Below are 14,652 nucleotides of genomic sequence, written 5' to 3' on the forward strand. Positions count from 1 at the left end.
AGGAACATTATTAGAAATGTTAAATTTCCACAGATGTAGATTACGAATACAATCTTCTTAAATCTATGAGCCTGTAATGGCAGAATTAAACAGTAATTCAAATTGAGTTTACTTTCATACTGTACTGCAGTACATTGTGATTTACAAGAAAAATCAATGGCATTTTCTGTACTTCTGGTCTGGCAAAAATTCCTTTAATAAAAAAACTAAACTGTAAAGCGTGTACCTGCAAGTTATTCAGTTCGCCTGAATTTGAAACCATTATGTTCATTTTGTCCTCTTTTGCTTCGAGTTCTGGGAAAGGATGAGATAATGTGTGTTATTCAGTTTAAATGCATATCTTTTTCAGATTTTCTTTGTTACATTTCTTTACCAGGAATTGGGAAGTAGCTGGAAGATATGCATGAAAGAGTTTCATAGTCACAAGTATCAATGTGTCCATCACAACTCTGCTACCGTTGTCAGTCCTGATAAGCTTAATTTAAATAAGTAGCTATTGGCTTAGACGGTCTCAGTTGGTTGAGCAAATTTTAGTTTTCCAACAATCTTATCCTTTACATATGCAAGTATGTAGATACCTTAGACTTAAAAATCTGAAATTTGCTTAAATCATTCTGGTGATGGCCTACCTATCATAATAAAGTTCACACAGTGCATTGAAGACGATGTTTGCATTGGGGCTATGGAGGAGCACAAAATGGAAAGTCAGTTCAGGTGACAGAAACATAGGAACATAGGAATTAGGAGCAGGAGTAGGCCATTCGGCCACTCGAGCCTGCCCCGCCACTCAATGAGATCATGGCTCGTCTTATTATAATTATATAGAATAATAATTATTATTACTACCAGAGGGAAGTTCCAATTGAACATTCAGGCTGGATCACTGCTGTAAAAATAATAATAAATTGGTCACTTCACTCCACGACTGTTGTGCACAATTGGCTGTCGTGTTTTGCCCACACAATATACAGTCAATTCACTTTACAGTATATTCTGTGAAACGCTTTGAGACGTCTCAAAGACGTGATTAGGGGCTAGATCAAATGCAAGGATTATTATTATTAACCCTCTACCAGATGTCAAGTGTTTGAAGTGCTCCCATCTCCCTGATTACAGCAAGTTTGCAGTTTCTGCTATGAATTAAATACAAACATAAAAGATCAGCACAAGATAATTAAAAGACCAATTTGACCACCAGCTAGGATGTCATTTTACACAATTATGTGTGCTAAATATATTCTCGGCAAGGCACGTTTGAAGTAGGATTCAAAAGCAAAGCCTATGTTGTAATCATTTTTTTATTTGAAGGGAATATATATATATTTAAAAATAACTATAATTGCTCCATTACATTATACAGTCAAATTAAAGGCGTACTGCTAACCTATTCAATTATTTTTATAAATTATAAACCTGTTCCTGAAAATCAAATGTACAACTTAAAGGATAAATAAAATTGGCAGACTCCTCCAGGAAATTAACGTTAGGGCATAAGAGCACCTTACAATGTGTATTTCACCTTCTACAAACAACAAATGACAATAATGCTCGCGTTTGATATAGCTTTCATGTTAGGGAGCTAAGAGCTTCACAGGCTATCCTGTAAAGAGCTTCACAGGCTATGCTGTAAAGTGTAGTGACTATATTTTGACACACACCTACAAGATAGATATCCCCCTTTGGGGGAACACACCGAAAAGATTGATTATGTTCTCTTAATCCTCATGGCACAACTATATATTTGTGCAAACTTTGTGGGCTACCTTCATGTTTTGCCACTCTTGAGGCACCTTTTACTTTCCTCAGAATCTCTTTAGAATGTTTTATGGCAGCATTTTTATACCCACCAATTTCTTCTGACGTTAGCACATGACAATGAGAACATAAAACGAGTACCAAATGACCAAAGAGAAACACTAACCTTTATAAGTCGTTAAATAATTATGTGTTTCCAGAATTAGTTCTGTCATAACATGCCAAGTTATAAATCCAACCATGACTGATGTATCCCATGGGTTATGGAGATCTAAGGCCGGGAGATCCATTCCAAGGAACATTGCTGCAACTACACAAACAGAACATACAATGGAAATGGCTGATCAGTTTGTTGTGGTCAATTTATACGGTAGGTTTTATTCAGGTCTCTACCACCTGACTGGTATGGTTCAATTCAGCTGTTACCCATTGCTGAAATAACTAAAAAGCTTCTTCTGTTAAAATAAGGCTAACTTCAATGTCAATCAGGTTAAAGGGCTGCATGTGATTTGTATTGCAAGTGGCATAATGATATTTTAATGATTTACACATTATTGGGCAATGTATTTTGAAAATTAAAAACATTAATCAACCATTTTTGCTGGAAAACCCAAAGCCCTTTAAAGAGCTTTAAAATTATGGTTGAACAGTTTTCAGTGTAACTATTTATTTAGCAGCTTTAATTTTCCTCCAATGTTTAGGATTATTTGATTCTTGTTTTGGCCCTTTAACATCCATCACCATCCACGGCTGAGAGATTGAGGTGGAAACTGGCCCCAGGGCTGTGATAGTGGTATCTTGAACTGGTTAGTTCAGAGTACATAAAGAAGTATATGTTGTCTTTCCAATGTTCTATCACTCCTTGTGGACAAGGCCAAGATCTCAAGTTTAATGGTTCTGTCGATGCTTCAGTAATTTTATTGAGATGAGAATTTTACCACATAGCAACATACCTGACTCACAAGTCAGCACACTCAAGTGCTGTGCCATTAGACCATGAGCTATAATATCTGTGATATGTGTGCTAAACAAAACTTAATTATAATTAAAACTTAACTCACCTAACATTATTTTTTTCCAATGGTTCCTTTTAATCCCAGTGATCTGTGTTACTTTCACAGAATTTACATACTCACGTGCTATTGCTCTAGCAGCAGTCCCCATACCCCAATGTGTCCAGTCAAAAATGTACCTTCTGCAGAAGACAAATAATAACACATGTACATACCTTTTTTAAGAGATAGTCAATATTAAAAGGCTTCTCAAACAAATTATTTATTAGCGATATAGAAAATTTACATTTAATATTTATTTGAGGATGGTTTAATGAGTTTGTAGCTAACTACCCTGATCACTTGAAGGGATTATTATCCCCGGAAAAGCAATCCACCAGTCGACTAACAAGCAGGTTCCTACTTACTGCTAGGTAAGCAGAGGCATGTGGAGTAAGGAAACTTGCCCAATGTTTTGCCCTACCAGGAATCAAACCCAGGTCCTCTCACTTACAAGGTGAGTGCTCTAACCACTAAACTACAGGACTCCACTGTTTGTTATGGACAACAGCTATTGGATATCCTGAAAAAGTGCCTCAAAATAGTGCAGTAAATTAGATCATTAAAATCCACATATATTGTTGCGCTTACCTTGGTGCTTGTGGGTGAGGCCTGAAGATAGCAAGAATCGGCTGAATAATTATCAATGTAAGAACCGCACATCCAAAGTATGGATGAGCCCCTGCATGCTGAGGAGAGGAAAGTTAATAAATTCCATTACTTCATTTATTTACTGAATTATCGGAAAATTGTACAGGCCATCCACTGTGTCAACACCTAACTCAGCACAATGTGTACTGACTGCTTTCAGTATATAAGGAGCATATTCAGTTCACTGAGAAGGAAGAAAGGAGATAACTGGAACATCTTATGTTAGAATATTTTGCATTAGAATATTTTAATTAACTACTGTGCTAGAACTAGGAATTCTCTACATTGTGAATGAACGGGAAGTGACTTGGTATATTAAGAGTTATAGTCTGGTTTCGGATATATATTTCTTAGGAAAGTGTATTTAAACTGCATATGGTGTGATTTAAATATTTAGTAAATTAACACAGAACTTCATTTTGTTGAACTGAATTATTTCTCTAAGGCTGAGTTCTGAGCTTTCAATGAAAAGGTTATGGTACATGCCCATAGCTCCAAAACCCCAATTTATTAAATACCTTTTGACAGGGCAGCTGAGTTTAATGAATCTAACGGCTTCTTTTTTTTTCCGCATTTTAAGGAACGTATTGTAGCAAGCGAGGAGGTTTAACAGGTTAAAGGGGAGATACAAGAGTTACCAGAGAGTGTTGCCAGTCCATATGTGCAAATGTTGTTTTGCTTCACGATTGAGTAACTATTTTATCACAATAGCACCATCTACCGGCAGGAAAAGGCCCTCCCACCAGAAGCAAAGAGCAAATTTAATATCATAAGAAATTCTGGAACAAGTGAAGGGCCTACCAATTCTGGTTATTCCACTGTCCAAATATAATTTTGCCATGAACTTTACTCAACTTGCTTACCCTCCTGAAAGACGGGAATAGCAATAAGAAATGCTTCCAAGAAGATTAACCTATGTCAATGTCTGGATGCCCCAGGAAAACTTGACTATTAGTCTAACCTTACATCCTTTATTATTCAGCTCTGACCAGCTGCATTCCACCGTGCTCTTTCGCTACCAAATTTAATTCAGCATTCGTCCATTGGTAATCTACTAAATCCCCCAAAACACTTCCTTCAAGTGACTGTTTAAACCAAAATAAGCAAAAATTGAACATCAAGAACAAAGCAAAAAAACATAAGACTGAAAATACTTTGGTATTTACATTCTCCGTGCAGTGTCCAGTTTAAGCTCAACAGCATAAATGATGACCTCGGGTATATCACAATTGTGATTAATTCAGTACAGTAATTTGAAGAATAGTGATGGATCTAAAGAAAAAGTGAAGATGTATTAACTGGAATTGCTCCAGTTAATAGAAGTGCCCCTCATGCTTTTTCTATCATGAATTGTTTGAAGTGGAGATTGTAGATCAATGTGAAGCAAGTGTGAATTCAGATTCGTAGTTTCAGAGTCGGAGAAAATGCTTCTATTAGGTTCCAAACAATAGTTGACCTGAAATGTGCAATGCACTGGCAGACTTTGACATCCAGCTGACTGAATCTGACGGTGAGCTTCTTTTATTTTTAAAAGCCTGCTTACAAACCTATTATAGAACTTGTCAACTGTCATCTCCTTTTAGATTTATTGGATTTCCACTTGCAATTATTTTCCATTTCTCACTGCAAGTCGGTATAAAAATGGACTTACATGACTCCAGCCACCCCTGTACAGAAAAGGGAGGATACATCCAATGCATGTGAGCAGCACTGTGGTTCCCATCAGTATCCGGTGCACCTAAAGCAAGGAACATAGCACAGAATTCTAACCTTGCAATGGGTGGCTTGACCTTCATTATATCTGATCGCAATTTCTTATGAGGCATGCAATACTCCCTGCTAAAATGTGAATGTGACCTGACAATGCCTCTGTATGCCTCAACAAATGCTAACAGTTACGTTAGCTCATATGAGTGGCTACAATTTGTGACATGTTCGAAAGAAGAAGTCATAGAGTTCAACCTTCAAACAAGTCAAACTATTCTACATGTTAGATATATGTGTGTAATACAACAATATAGCAAAGTACATCTATACACTGAAACATTTCGGCCCATCGTGTCTGTACTGGCTCTTTGAAAAGGTGCATGCAATATATTGTTTTAAGAAAGCAAGGATTTTAACTTTACGTCCAAATATACCAGTTATTTCAACAGAATAGTAAATATAATTTATATTACATGTATATGTTTACATAATAGAAGGGCACAATCAGCCAAAGCTAAATTTGAAGATATATTAACATTTCTTATTAGTGATATCATTTACCTGAAACCAAAGCCTTTCTCCAAACAGTGTCCTGGTTGGGCAGGCAGGTTTAAAGAAGCGAGCTACAACAACACCAACATTGACTGTAGTCACCCACCCGATAAACATTAAAGCTCCTAAGGATGAAATAGAAAACTGACTGTTATCATTTATTGGTTCCTTGGAAGAGAGAGGAGATTGCACAGCACTAGCCTGAGATGCATTCAAACACAAGTCCCTGGTGAAAATACAGTGTGTGTGGTGCGACATGCCTGATGGATCAAATGACTTGCTTTTCTTCCCAAATTCCTAAACCACTGCCCACATCCAACACTTTTACTTCATTCACCAACAGCCTAAAATAATGTCCGAATATGTAATTGCATAATAGGAGGCCATGCAGCCCATCGTGCCTACACTTGTGCTTACTCCCCCACTGGAACAGATACTGTAATCCTAATTCCCTGCTCTTTTCCTAACACCCTTTTATATTCTTCTTCTTTAGATGTTCATCCAATTCTCTTTTGTTGTCAATTCTCTATTTTCTCGATTGTCGTAGTATCAACCTCAGTAATCACTTGTGGCAAAGCATTCCCCATGTGTGAATACGTTGGGAAACTTTAAAAATAACTTAAACTTGAAGGCAAACTCTAGGCATCTCTTCCGTAACATCTGTAATTGTCAGACCGAAGAAAATAAAAGAAACTTGCCGTGAGCCTTGATGGAGAGTGGGGATCGGGAGCCAGTTATCTCCTTGGGTTCTCCTGCAAAGTAAACTTTCGTCTGTGTGATCAGTGGCTGGCGGTGATGTTTTTCAATTCGTCCTAGTGTAAGACAACACATAAATACTTACTTTGCTAGTCTGCAGGCTTAGCAATTATTTATTACTTACTTGGATATTACAATGGCCTGGGGTGCACCTCAAAGTATAACATAAATACAACTATAATTTAATGAAAGAAAATGTAAGAAGTAAACCCAAATAAATAACACGATATCCCCCAAAGCAATCAACAACAGAAAACAAACCAAGTGGAAGTTACCTTTACAATAAATATTTATTCGAATAAAAGTGAAATTAAACAACAACAGTAAAAGCAAGAATGGACTTATAACGTGCACGGAATTATTAGCACTGCTACCCATCAGTTCTCCCAACATCTCTAAATGTTTCCTTTACAGGAAGGCAAGGCAACAAAGATTAGTTCATTACCATCAGATTGGCGTTTATCAAATATAATACAATACAAAATTACATTTGTATAATGCCTTTCACATGAGGACTTCCCAAGGGACTGGATTCACCTCTGTCTGTTTAAGTTACAAACAAAATGCATGTAATATGTAATTGGTCAATGTGAGAGCCCCTTTTCGCTTGATTATTAGGATTTTTTTTGACATGTGTTAGCTATAATTCCATCAGGACTTCAGTTCTGCAAAACGCCTTGATATTGTTGGCCTGGGATGGGATTTAGTCATTATAACCACACATCGCTGAAGGTGCATAATGTGGATTGGAATTTCAGTCCACTGGTACAATATGTTCCTGTACTGACTCCAGAGAGGTCGTGTGGTATGTGGCTTCACTGTCTGTAATTTTCCACAAGGTAGATTCTCAGGTTTTGCTTGACTGACCTAACAAATGCTGAGCTGAGCTGAAAACAAACTTGAAACCCTGGCTTGCACACTTGCTGGTGGCTGATTCTAAACAGCATTAGCAAAGGTCTGGAACCAAGCAGACTGCCTAACCTTCAAGAGCTCTGGGACCCTACCTTGCATGAGAGGCGCTATATAATGCAAGTGGTTGCTGTTGTTGTATGGTGCGTGGTCCAGGAACCTAAGCCGGAGGGAGAAAATAATGTCTACCATGGGGAAGGAATTGCTTCAGGGAAGCAAAGGGATATAGGTCCCAAATACAGTTCACAAATATATTAAGTAAATAATTTTCTAGAAAGTAATGGGAAATGGCACTTTTTTTATATTAATGAAATATGCATAACCTTTACTGGCTGATGTAAATTAATTTCCATTCTCAATTTTCATCTTGCTAAAGAACAAAATGATTTGGCAGTGTCACTAGAGTCCTGTTAATTCAATGATATCACTTCAGATCACACGTCTAGCTCCCCAAGCACCGCAGCCTTTATATACCGCAAGACAGTAATCACTGACTAAGGGCTATATCTCCTGAATTATATAAAAGACCCTGTCAGGGAATGATTGAGAAAAGATTTCCCTGGGATTCATTAATCATTTTCTAGAAAATAATGGGAACTTATGCAGTTTTAAATTAATGAAAAACATATAACCTTTACTGATTGATGTAAATTAATTTTCCTACTCAATATTCATCTAGATGGAGAATTTAAATAATTTGACGGTGTCGCTGGGGTCCTGTTAATTCACTAATATCGCCTCTGTTTTAAGATGTTATCACTTTCAATACTTTCTTAGAATTGGAGAACAGAACAATAGTGTAATCTGTTCAAGCACAAGTGTTATTGAAATAATCATAAGAATGTGAAGAGCGACAAAAAAAGGTTACCCAATATTTTACCGTGCGCTTTGCAGCATCTGTGAACAATGGATACTAATACACCATCCAGGAGCAGACTCACCGTTCTCAGCTCTCCCTTCTGCTAAGAATATGTAATAGTGCTTATCCAGATCAAACCGTTCACTGTGTTCAGGAAGCTGGATATTTCTTCTGAACGAACACTTGATCACACCATCTTCCAACCTCCAAGCCAGATCATAAATAGAAACCTGCCGAAATCCATCATAAAGCACTAAATTATTATTAACATTTCAGATCTGTTGTCAGAGCATTTGATCTGCAGTAATAAAGCCTTCACTGCAGGGGAGCGGTAAGTTATGGGGATTGAGTAACACCAGACCAAGTAACTTTCAAGTTCACAAGGGAGTTAAGTTCAGTACTGTTTCTTTCCATACAACTCAGATTCCTTTTAGCATGTGGAAATACATGTACATTCAACACATGTGCTGTAATAGTTGTGGAAGAGACATTCCCAAATGGTTATTTTTAATTCCTAACACTTATTTATTTTGAAATTCTACTTTGAAATTGGAAATGAAACATTTCAGCTGGGGATTGCAGGAAAATAGATAATAGGTTACCCTTTTGTTTATGAAAACAATAGTCACATAGAAATTGTCAATATATTCAGAAAAGGCCACATAGTTCGACCAACCTGTGAGTTCAGAATTGGGTGAGAGCGCCCAGTGGAATGAGCAGGATGGATCTGGATGCTTTGATCAATGACAATACATAAATAAATGTCATCTGCCCCCTGAAAACAATGCACACAGAAGAAAATATTTTAAAATGCATGCAATGTACTTGATTTTTTTTAAACCAAGCATCTCAACACTATGCACTTGCTATTAGCATCATCTACTGAACAGATTATAGTACTACAGCTACAGTAGACTGTAGTTCTGGTGCAAAGTCCATGCAAAAGGAATATAGGATCATCAGCAGGATTTGACATTAAAATAATGCATTTGGTTCAATGTTTCCCCTCTCCCTACCCAGAGTAAGAAGAAGTTATAACAGCCACTTTAGACATGTTCAAACTATTTACTGTGTTAGCTTGAAATCCATTGTTCAAGTAAATAAAGTAGAACTCAAAAAAACAAGAAGACGTTATTGCTTTGTTTTGGAAGCACTGAAAATATTTCGCAACTGCCATGTTTCAAGGCTTGAGGAAATCTTTCATTAATTGCAATACTAACCATCGACTGGTCACCTGAGAGTGCAAAAGACACATAGCCCTGGGAAGGACCACTCAGCTGGAACAGCACGGATCTGCCTTGCACAGCAAAGGAGAAGAAGCAGCAGGTTTGATCTGTCTCAGGGTCACATCCAGGTGGGTCCCGCAGGCAGAAACTCTGGCTGCCACATTCTGTCACGTTGAACTGACAATAAGATAACACACAGAGAAAATAATTGATTTGAGGGGGGAAGAAAACCTAATTGCCTGATGTTTTATGGGGCTGTTTGTTTTCCCCTCCCCACCCTTTCTTTTCGACCGCGCCTTTGGTCACCTTCCCCCCCCCCCTACCCTCCCCCTGGGCTCGGTCCCGGGATCCGAAACTGTAAAGCGCTCTGAGACGCCGTCCGGCGTGGAGGGCGCTATATAAATCCAAGTTGTTGTTGTTTTTGTTCTTGTATCTTCCTAATAGATCGTAAGGCGGAAAGATTTTTTTTAAATTGGCCCAGACGTGCCTCTGCTGGAATGAAATATTATTCAACCCAACAAAAATTGTTGGTGGCAACTGTTTGCAAGGGTTCAGCTGATTTAGTGTTAACTCAGAAAATAAACTAATTAGCATGTCGTCATTGATCCAGGGAAGATCTAATATGGAGCCAATAAAAAAAAACTAGTCTGGAATGCAAAATTCATCTATCTTCAATTAATTAGCCCGCATTCAAAAAGGTCAACCTGAAGAGAAATTTGACCTTTTCAATGCTTTGATCTTGTGTCTTGCTAAATAATGTGTTGCACTTTATTTTGTACTGGCCTTTCAATTCGATTTCCAATTTTCCAAGCGCATTGAAATTAAGATGTTGTGTAACACTGAGCTCATTAAAATGAGTCATCATCAGAAGTCTTACTTAAGGATTTATTTTCGATCAAATTAATTCCTAAACGTCCTTCCTTTCCTCCCTATAATTTATTGTGAGCATACTTACTGGTTTAGACAGCTGAACAGAAGATGGAACAGTTAATGGAGTCTGTATTGGCAGTGGAGATGCATTCAGTTGTGAAACTACTGGGCCATGTAATTGCACCCAGTAGGTGTTGAATTTCTGAACTACTGTGACTCTGGAATAAAGAGATTGGAACTGAAGAGCTACAAAAAATATTCAGTGTGTTTCTTAGTGTAGAAACTGCATAAGCCAAGAATTAAAGGTACTGAACTCACTTTCCTCAGCCATACCATGGTCACACAAATCATTTTATATTATTAGTCAGATTCTCGCTAAAACACTAGCATTTAGAATTTGTCTTATTTCATTATTAAAGTCCATCAATCACATGAAATATTAAATGTACAACAGAATAAATGTGATTGTTATGCTGCACACTTCTCTCCAAATGTTTTTTTTCCTCTAGAATTACTGCTCAGCTACGACTGATGTGTTTGTGTGATCTGCATAGGATACTTAAGGCAGAATTAGTTTTTTTTGTACTGTTGCTTCCAGCAAAAAAAAGCATGGATGGAACTGTGTTGAGGGACAGCTAATATTTTCTGAAGGGCTTAACATATAATTTGTCACCACTTTGAAATATCGTTCTGTTGATAGAGACAGGGAAATTATCACTATGGGAGACATAATTAATTCAACAGTTTGGTAAACTTAGCCAAACTGTGTTGCACTCACACTTCTTGTAATGAACAATTACTGGTGAAAATGATAACAGTTGAATCATGACAATGGAAGATTATATACAATCCATGTATGATGTTATATTAATATAATACAACTATATTAATAGTTATGCTTACAGAAATTGCACCTGGTCTCTCTTTACAGTGAGTGAATTCCACAGTACTGTGACTGTGTGCTTTCCTGATGAACTTGTGTGACTGACTGCCGAGTCCTACATGAGAAAAACAAGGACAAAACATCCAGTCAATTCACCACCGAGCCCTACTACATACATATCAAGAGATATAGTCAGGATTTTACTAATTTATCTGTAGAAACTATATTTTAATGATTTGCAAATGATCAACAAAATGCCTATATTTAATTGACTATAACAGTCCAAAAAGTTCATTTGCTTTTTTTTTCTTGAACAATGAAATGAGGAAGCTGGCTTATCCCTGTTTAATTGGCAGTAACAAAAGCTGAAATGAACGTTTCTACACTGCCCACATACATTTACATTCCCACATGCCAGGAGCTGGGAGGCCTTATCTATAAGGATAAAGGTTCCAACAGGATCGCTGTTCATGTCAGTAGCATCTCGTGCCTGTAAAAGAAATCCCTCGAATGAAGTTCCAGGGCGTCTCCCAGTAAGTGTAACTGAAACCAAGAGAAAACAGCTTTAGAGAAAAGAAAGAGACGTTCTACATCCTGACTGCTCCAAGCTCTGCATTCTGAGCATTACCATGAGAACAAGAAAGGTATATAGGGAGATTTAACCTGTTTTTTCCTTCTATTGTGCATGATTGAGGGGTGTGCAAAGTAATAGTGTGCATGATTGATGTGCAAGGTAATAGTGTGACTGTTTCAGTTTGTAGTCCCAGTATGTATTAATAACTGGCCCAGTTGTGTATTGCTAAATTGCTTTCATTTGTTTTAATTTGGAGTCCTGTAGCTCAGTGGTTAGAGCACTCGCCTTGCAAGGGAGACACCTGGGTTCAATTCCAGGCCAGACGAAACCTTGGGCAAGTTTCCTTACTCCATATTCCTAATAATAATCCCTCCAAAACAAAACAATAATAAATTGGTCATTTTCAATCCATGACTGTTTGTGGGACATTGCTGTACGCAATTGGCTGCCGCGTTCGCCCACAAATATACAGTCAATTCACTTTACAATATATTCTGTGAAGCGCTTTGAGATGTCTAGAAGACGTGAAAAGCGCTATATCAAATGCAAGGATTATTATTATTATGGATTATTATAATTTGTTTGTGTCTCTGTAATTGGAGTCTGTTTCCAAGCTTCTGTAGATTTGGGTGGTAAATTAAATATATGAGAGCTCTTAAAAAAAATTGAATAGATGTTTACCCTATTACTTTATTTGCTTGCAATTCTCCTCCTCAAATGGACAGGCACTTACACTTGACAAGAAATGACGTGAAAGCGCTTTGAGACGTTGTGATGTGATGATGTGATAAAGCATTACTCGCACTTTGGCATATTTGTAAAACATTAAATAAAGATGCACCGAAATGTATAACCCAACATGTAGAAGCTGTTGAACTATTCTGTACCTTTGATTTGATCCCCTGGGATGAACACATCTTTGTCCACTCTGATGATGAAGGGGCTTGGTGACCTCTGCGATGTGCTCCCATGGTCTGGAGTCATTGTTTCACATGAAACAGTCACTCGCCCATTTTCGAAAGCCACTGTGTGGTTCAGGATGATTCCAAGGAGAGTAAACACACCGATAACGTGCAGACCCATCTGTTATGAGAATATATTCTGAAAAGCTAATTGATCTTGTCTACCTTTTTTTTCAAAACGTAAAATGAAGAATGGAATGTACAGTGTATGGTCAGAATGCTGTATTGCTTGTTTTCTACTTACTGTGTTTTGTCCATGAATGTGAAAGGTCTGTCAATCTCGATTCTTTTCTACAATATTTGACGTATCATAGTTTTTGTGGAATTGACGTGTTTTGTGCGTTTCAATTGTGATGCAAAAATCATAGTTTGTCGTCGATTAAAATAATGATTTTCTTCATTACATATTTCCAACACGAAACTATTCTAAAATTGTAACTGGATAGTGCATCGAGTGATAGTCCAACGACCATAATATTGTTAAATAAACTTTGCACCAATTTTGTTTGAAAATAGACCCTTTGGGCTCTGAGTGCTGAACACTTCCAACTATAAAATGCCACAGTCCTTGTTACTTGGACACCAATTCATTACTTGGTGCATTGAGTTATAAAGCATTGTTGTAATCTCTTTTAGAAAACAGATTGTAGCACGGATGAGAAAACTCCTTTAATACTTTATCCTCAAAAGCAAACAAATCAGTTACAGTGTTCAGCCCTTAGACTCGTGGTGCTGCATTTTGAAAGAACTTGTATTAATCACATCATTGTAAGCAGCAGAACAGAAAACATTCAGCTCCACAGCTCAGCTACCCTGAACGATAGCTGATTTTTCATTCCCATCCAACCACCAGAGTCGGTTTCAAGACTCAAAATGGTACACCAGAAACATAAATTGTCTCCCTTCTTTACACGTATCCTATTAGAGATGTCCTTAAGTATAATATTGTGCTTCTAAAGCATAGGGTGAATTTAATTTGTCTCTTCACGGCGGAAGAAAAGTTGCTGTACATCAGCATTAGTACGAAGTCTGTCTGGACTTTCTTGAGGGACATTCACTCCCACCCAGCAAGTCTGTTCTGAATACTTCCTCAGTTCTTACATCCAGCTGGGGCGCTCACTAACCTTCTGTTGGCCCATATTGTCCTGTGCCAATTTAGTTGCATTGTTTACCAATTACACAAAACAGTTCCTCTCTTCAGTCGCTCCTTTCCTGGCCTCTTGTGTGCATATATAATACTGGACTGTATTAAATGTTTCTACTCCTTCCCGCTCTCACTCTTGCAGAGAATTGGGCAATCCAATCCCAGACTGTAAAAAAGGACCATCTAATTCTAGGTTATCAGAACAGTCAGGCGTGGATTGAGTGAGGGTTGAGACACATCTGGGGGGAATCACAGCTGTGTGTGATCCCTTTTCCTTCCACTTTTAATTTGCTTGGAAATGAGCTCCTAATCCTTCATGCATGATGGCAATAACATTGCAAAATTAACAACCGTGACTAAATTGTACAGAATTAGGAGAGACTTAATCGCTAAGAATCTTTATTGTAGGTATAAAATATAATTCCATGTTGATGACAGTTCTAGGAAGGTTTTAAGTGGATGTGACTTGTTTTATTTATGTTTCCAAATCCTTTGTGGCACCCAAACTTCCTTATTAGGTTTGTATCAATTTAGACCAAAGGACAAGCCTATATAAATAATCTAGTACCAGCAGGGATGATATTACAGTTGTTAAAACAATTCTACCCCTCTTGTTATTTCATCAACGACTTTAATGCAACAAACATTGATTCAAAAACAGAACAAAAATCAACACCAATATTCGCTTTTTCTCTTGAACTGACCATGATATTTTCTGACTTGGTTTGGATGCCCATTGCCAACAAAGGTGA

At 37.5% G+C, this 14,652-nt stretch overlaps 1 protein-coding gene across 1 annotated transcript; it reads right to left on the bottom strand.

The window, feature by feature from the left end:
• Positions 1 to 2: 2 nt before the first annotated feature.
• Positions 3 to 12,877, bottom strand: LOC103174791 (putative ferric-chelate reductase 1). The gene is made up of 14 exons (XM_042334992.1): positions 12,682 to 12,877; positions 11,618 to 11,763; positions 11,241 to 11,335; positions 10,423 to 10,555; positions 9,462 to 9,644; positions 8,918 to 9,016; positions 8,324 to 8,471; positions 6,416 to 6,529; positions 5,727 to 5,842; positions 5,110 to 5,196; positions 3,399 to 3,496; positions 2,892 to 2,950; positions 1,922 to 2,065; positions 3 to 294 (listed from the first exon to the last, which is right to left on the bottom strand). The coding sequence occupies exons 1-14, from the start codon at positions 12,875 to 12,877 to the stop codon at positions 98 to 100; spliced, it is 1,815 nt and encodes a 604-aa protein (XP_042190926.1). The 3' UTR covers positions 3 to 97.
• Between the last annotated feature and the right edge of the window lie 1,775 nt (positions 12,878 to 14,652).

Source organism: Callorhinchus milii, unplaced genomic scaffold (assembly GCF_018977255.1).
Source record: "Callorhinchus milii isolate IMCB2004 unplaced genomic scaffold, IMCB_Cmil_1.0 Scaffold5, whole genome shotgun sequence".
NCBI classification, from domain to species: domain Eukaryota; kingdom Metazoa; phylum Chordata; class Chondrichthyes; order Chimaeriformes; family Callorhinchidae; genus Callorhinchus; species Callorhinchus milii.

Bases quoted from the DNA above. Each gene is read 5' to 3' on its own strand.
- LOC103174791 (XM_042334992.1), bottom strand. From the start codon at position 12,877: ATGGGTCTGCACGTTATCGGTGTGTTTACTCTCCTTGGAATCATCCTG. The intron at 8,472-8,917 runs GTTGGTCGAACT...GGATTTCGGCAG, and splicing joins ACCCAATTCTGAACTCACAG to GTTTCTATTTATGATCTGGC. The intron at 5,197-5,726 runs GTAAATGATATC...TCCTTGCTTTAG, and splicing joins GAGAAAGGCTTTGGTTTCAG to GTGCACCGGATACTGATGGG.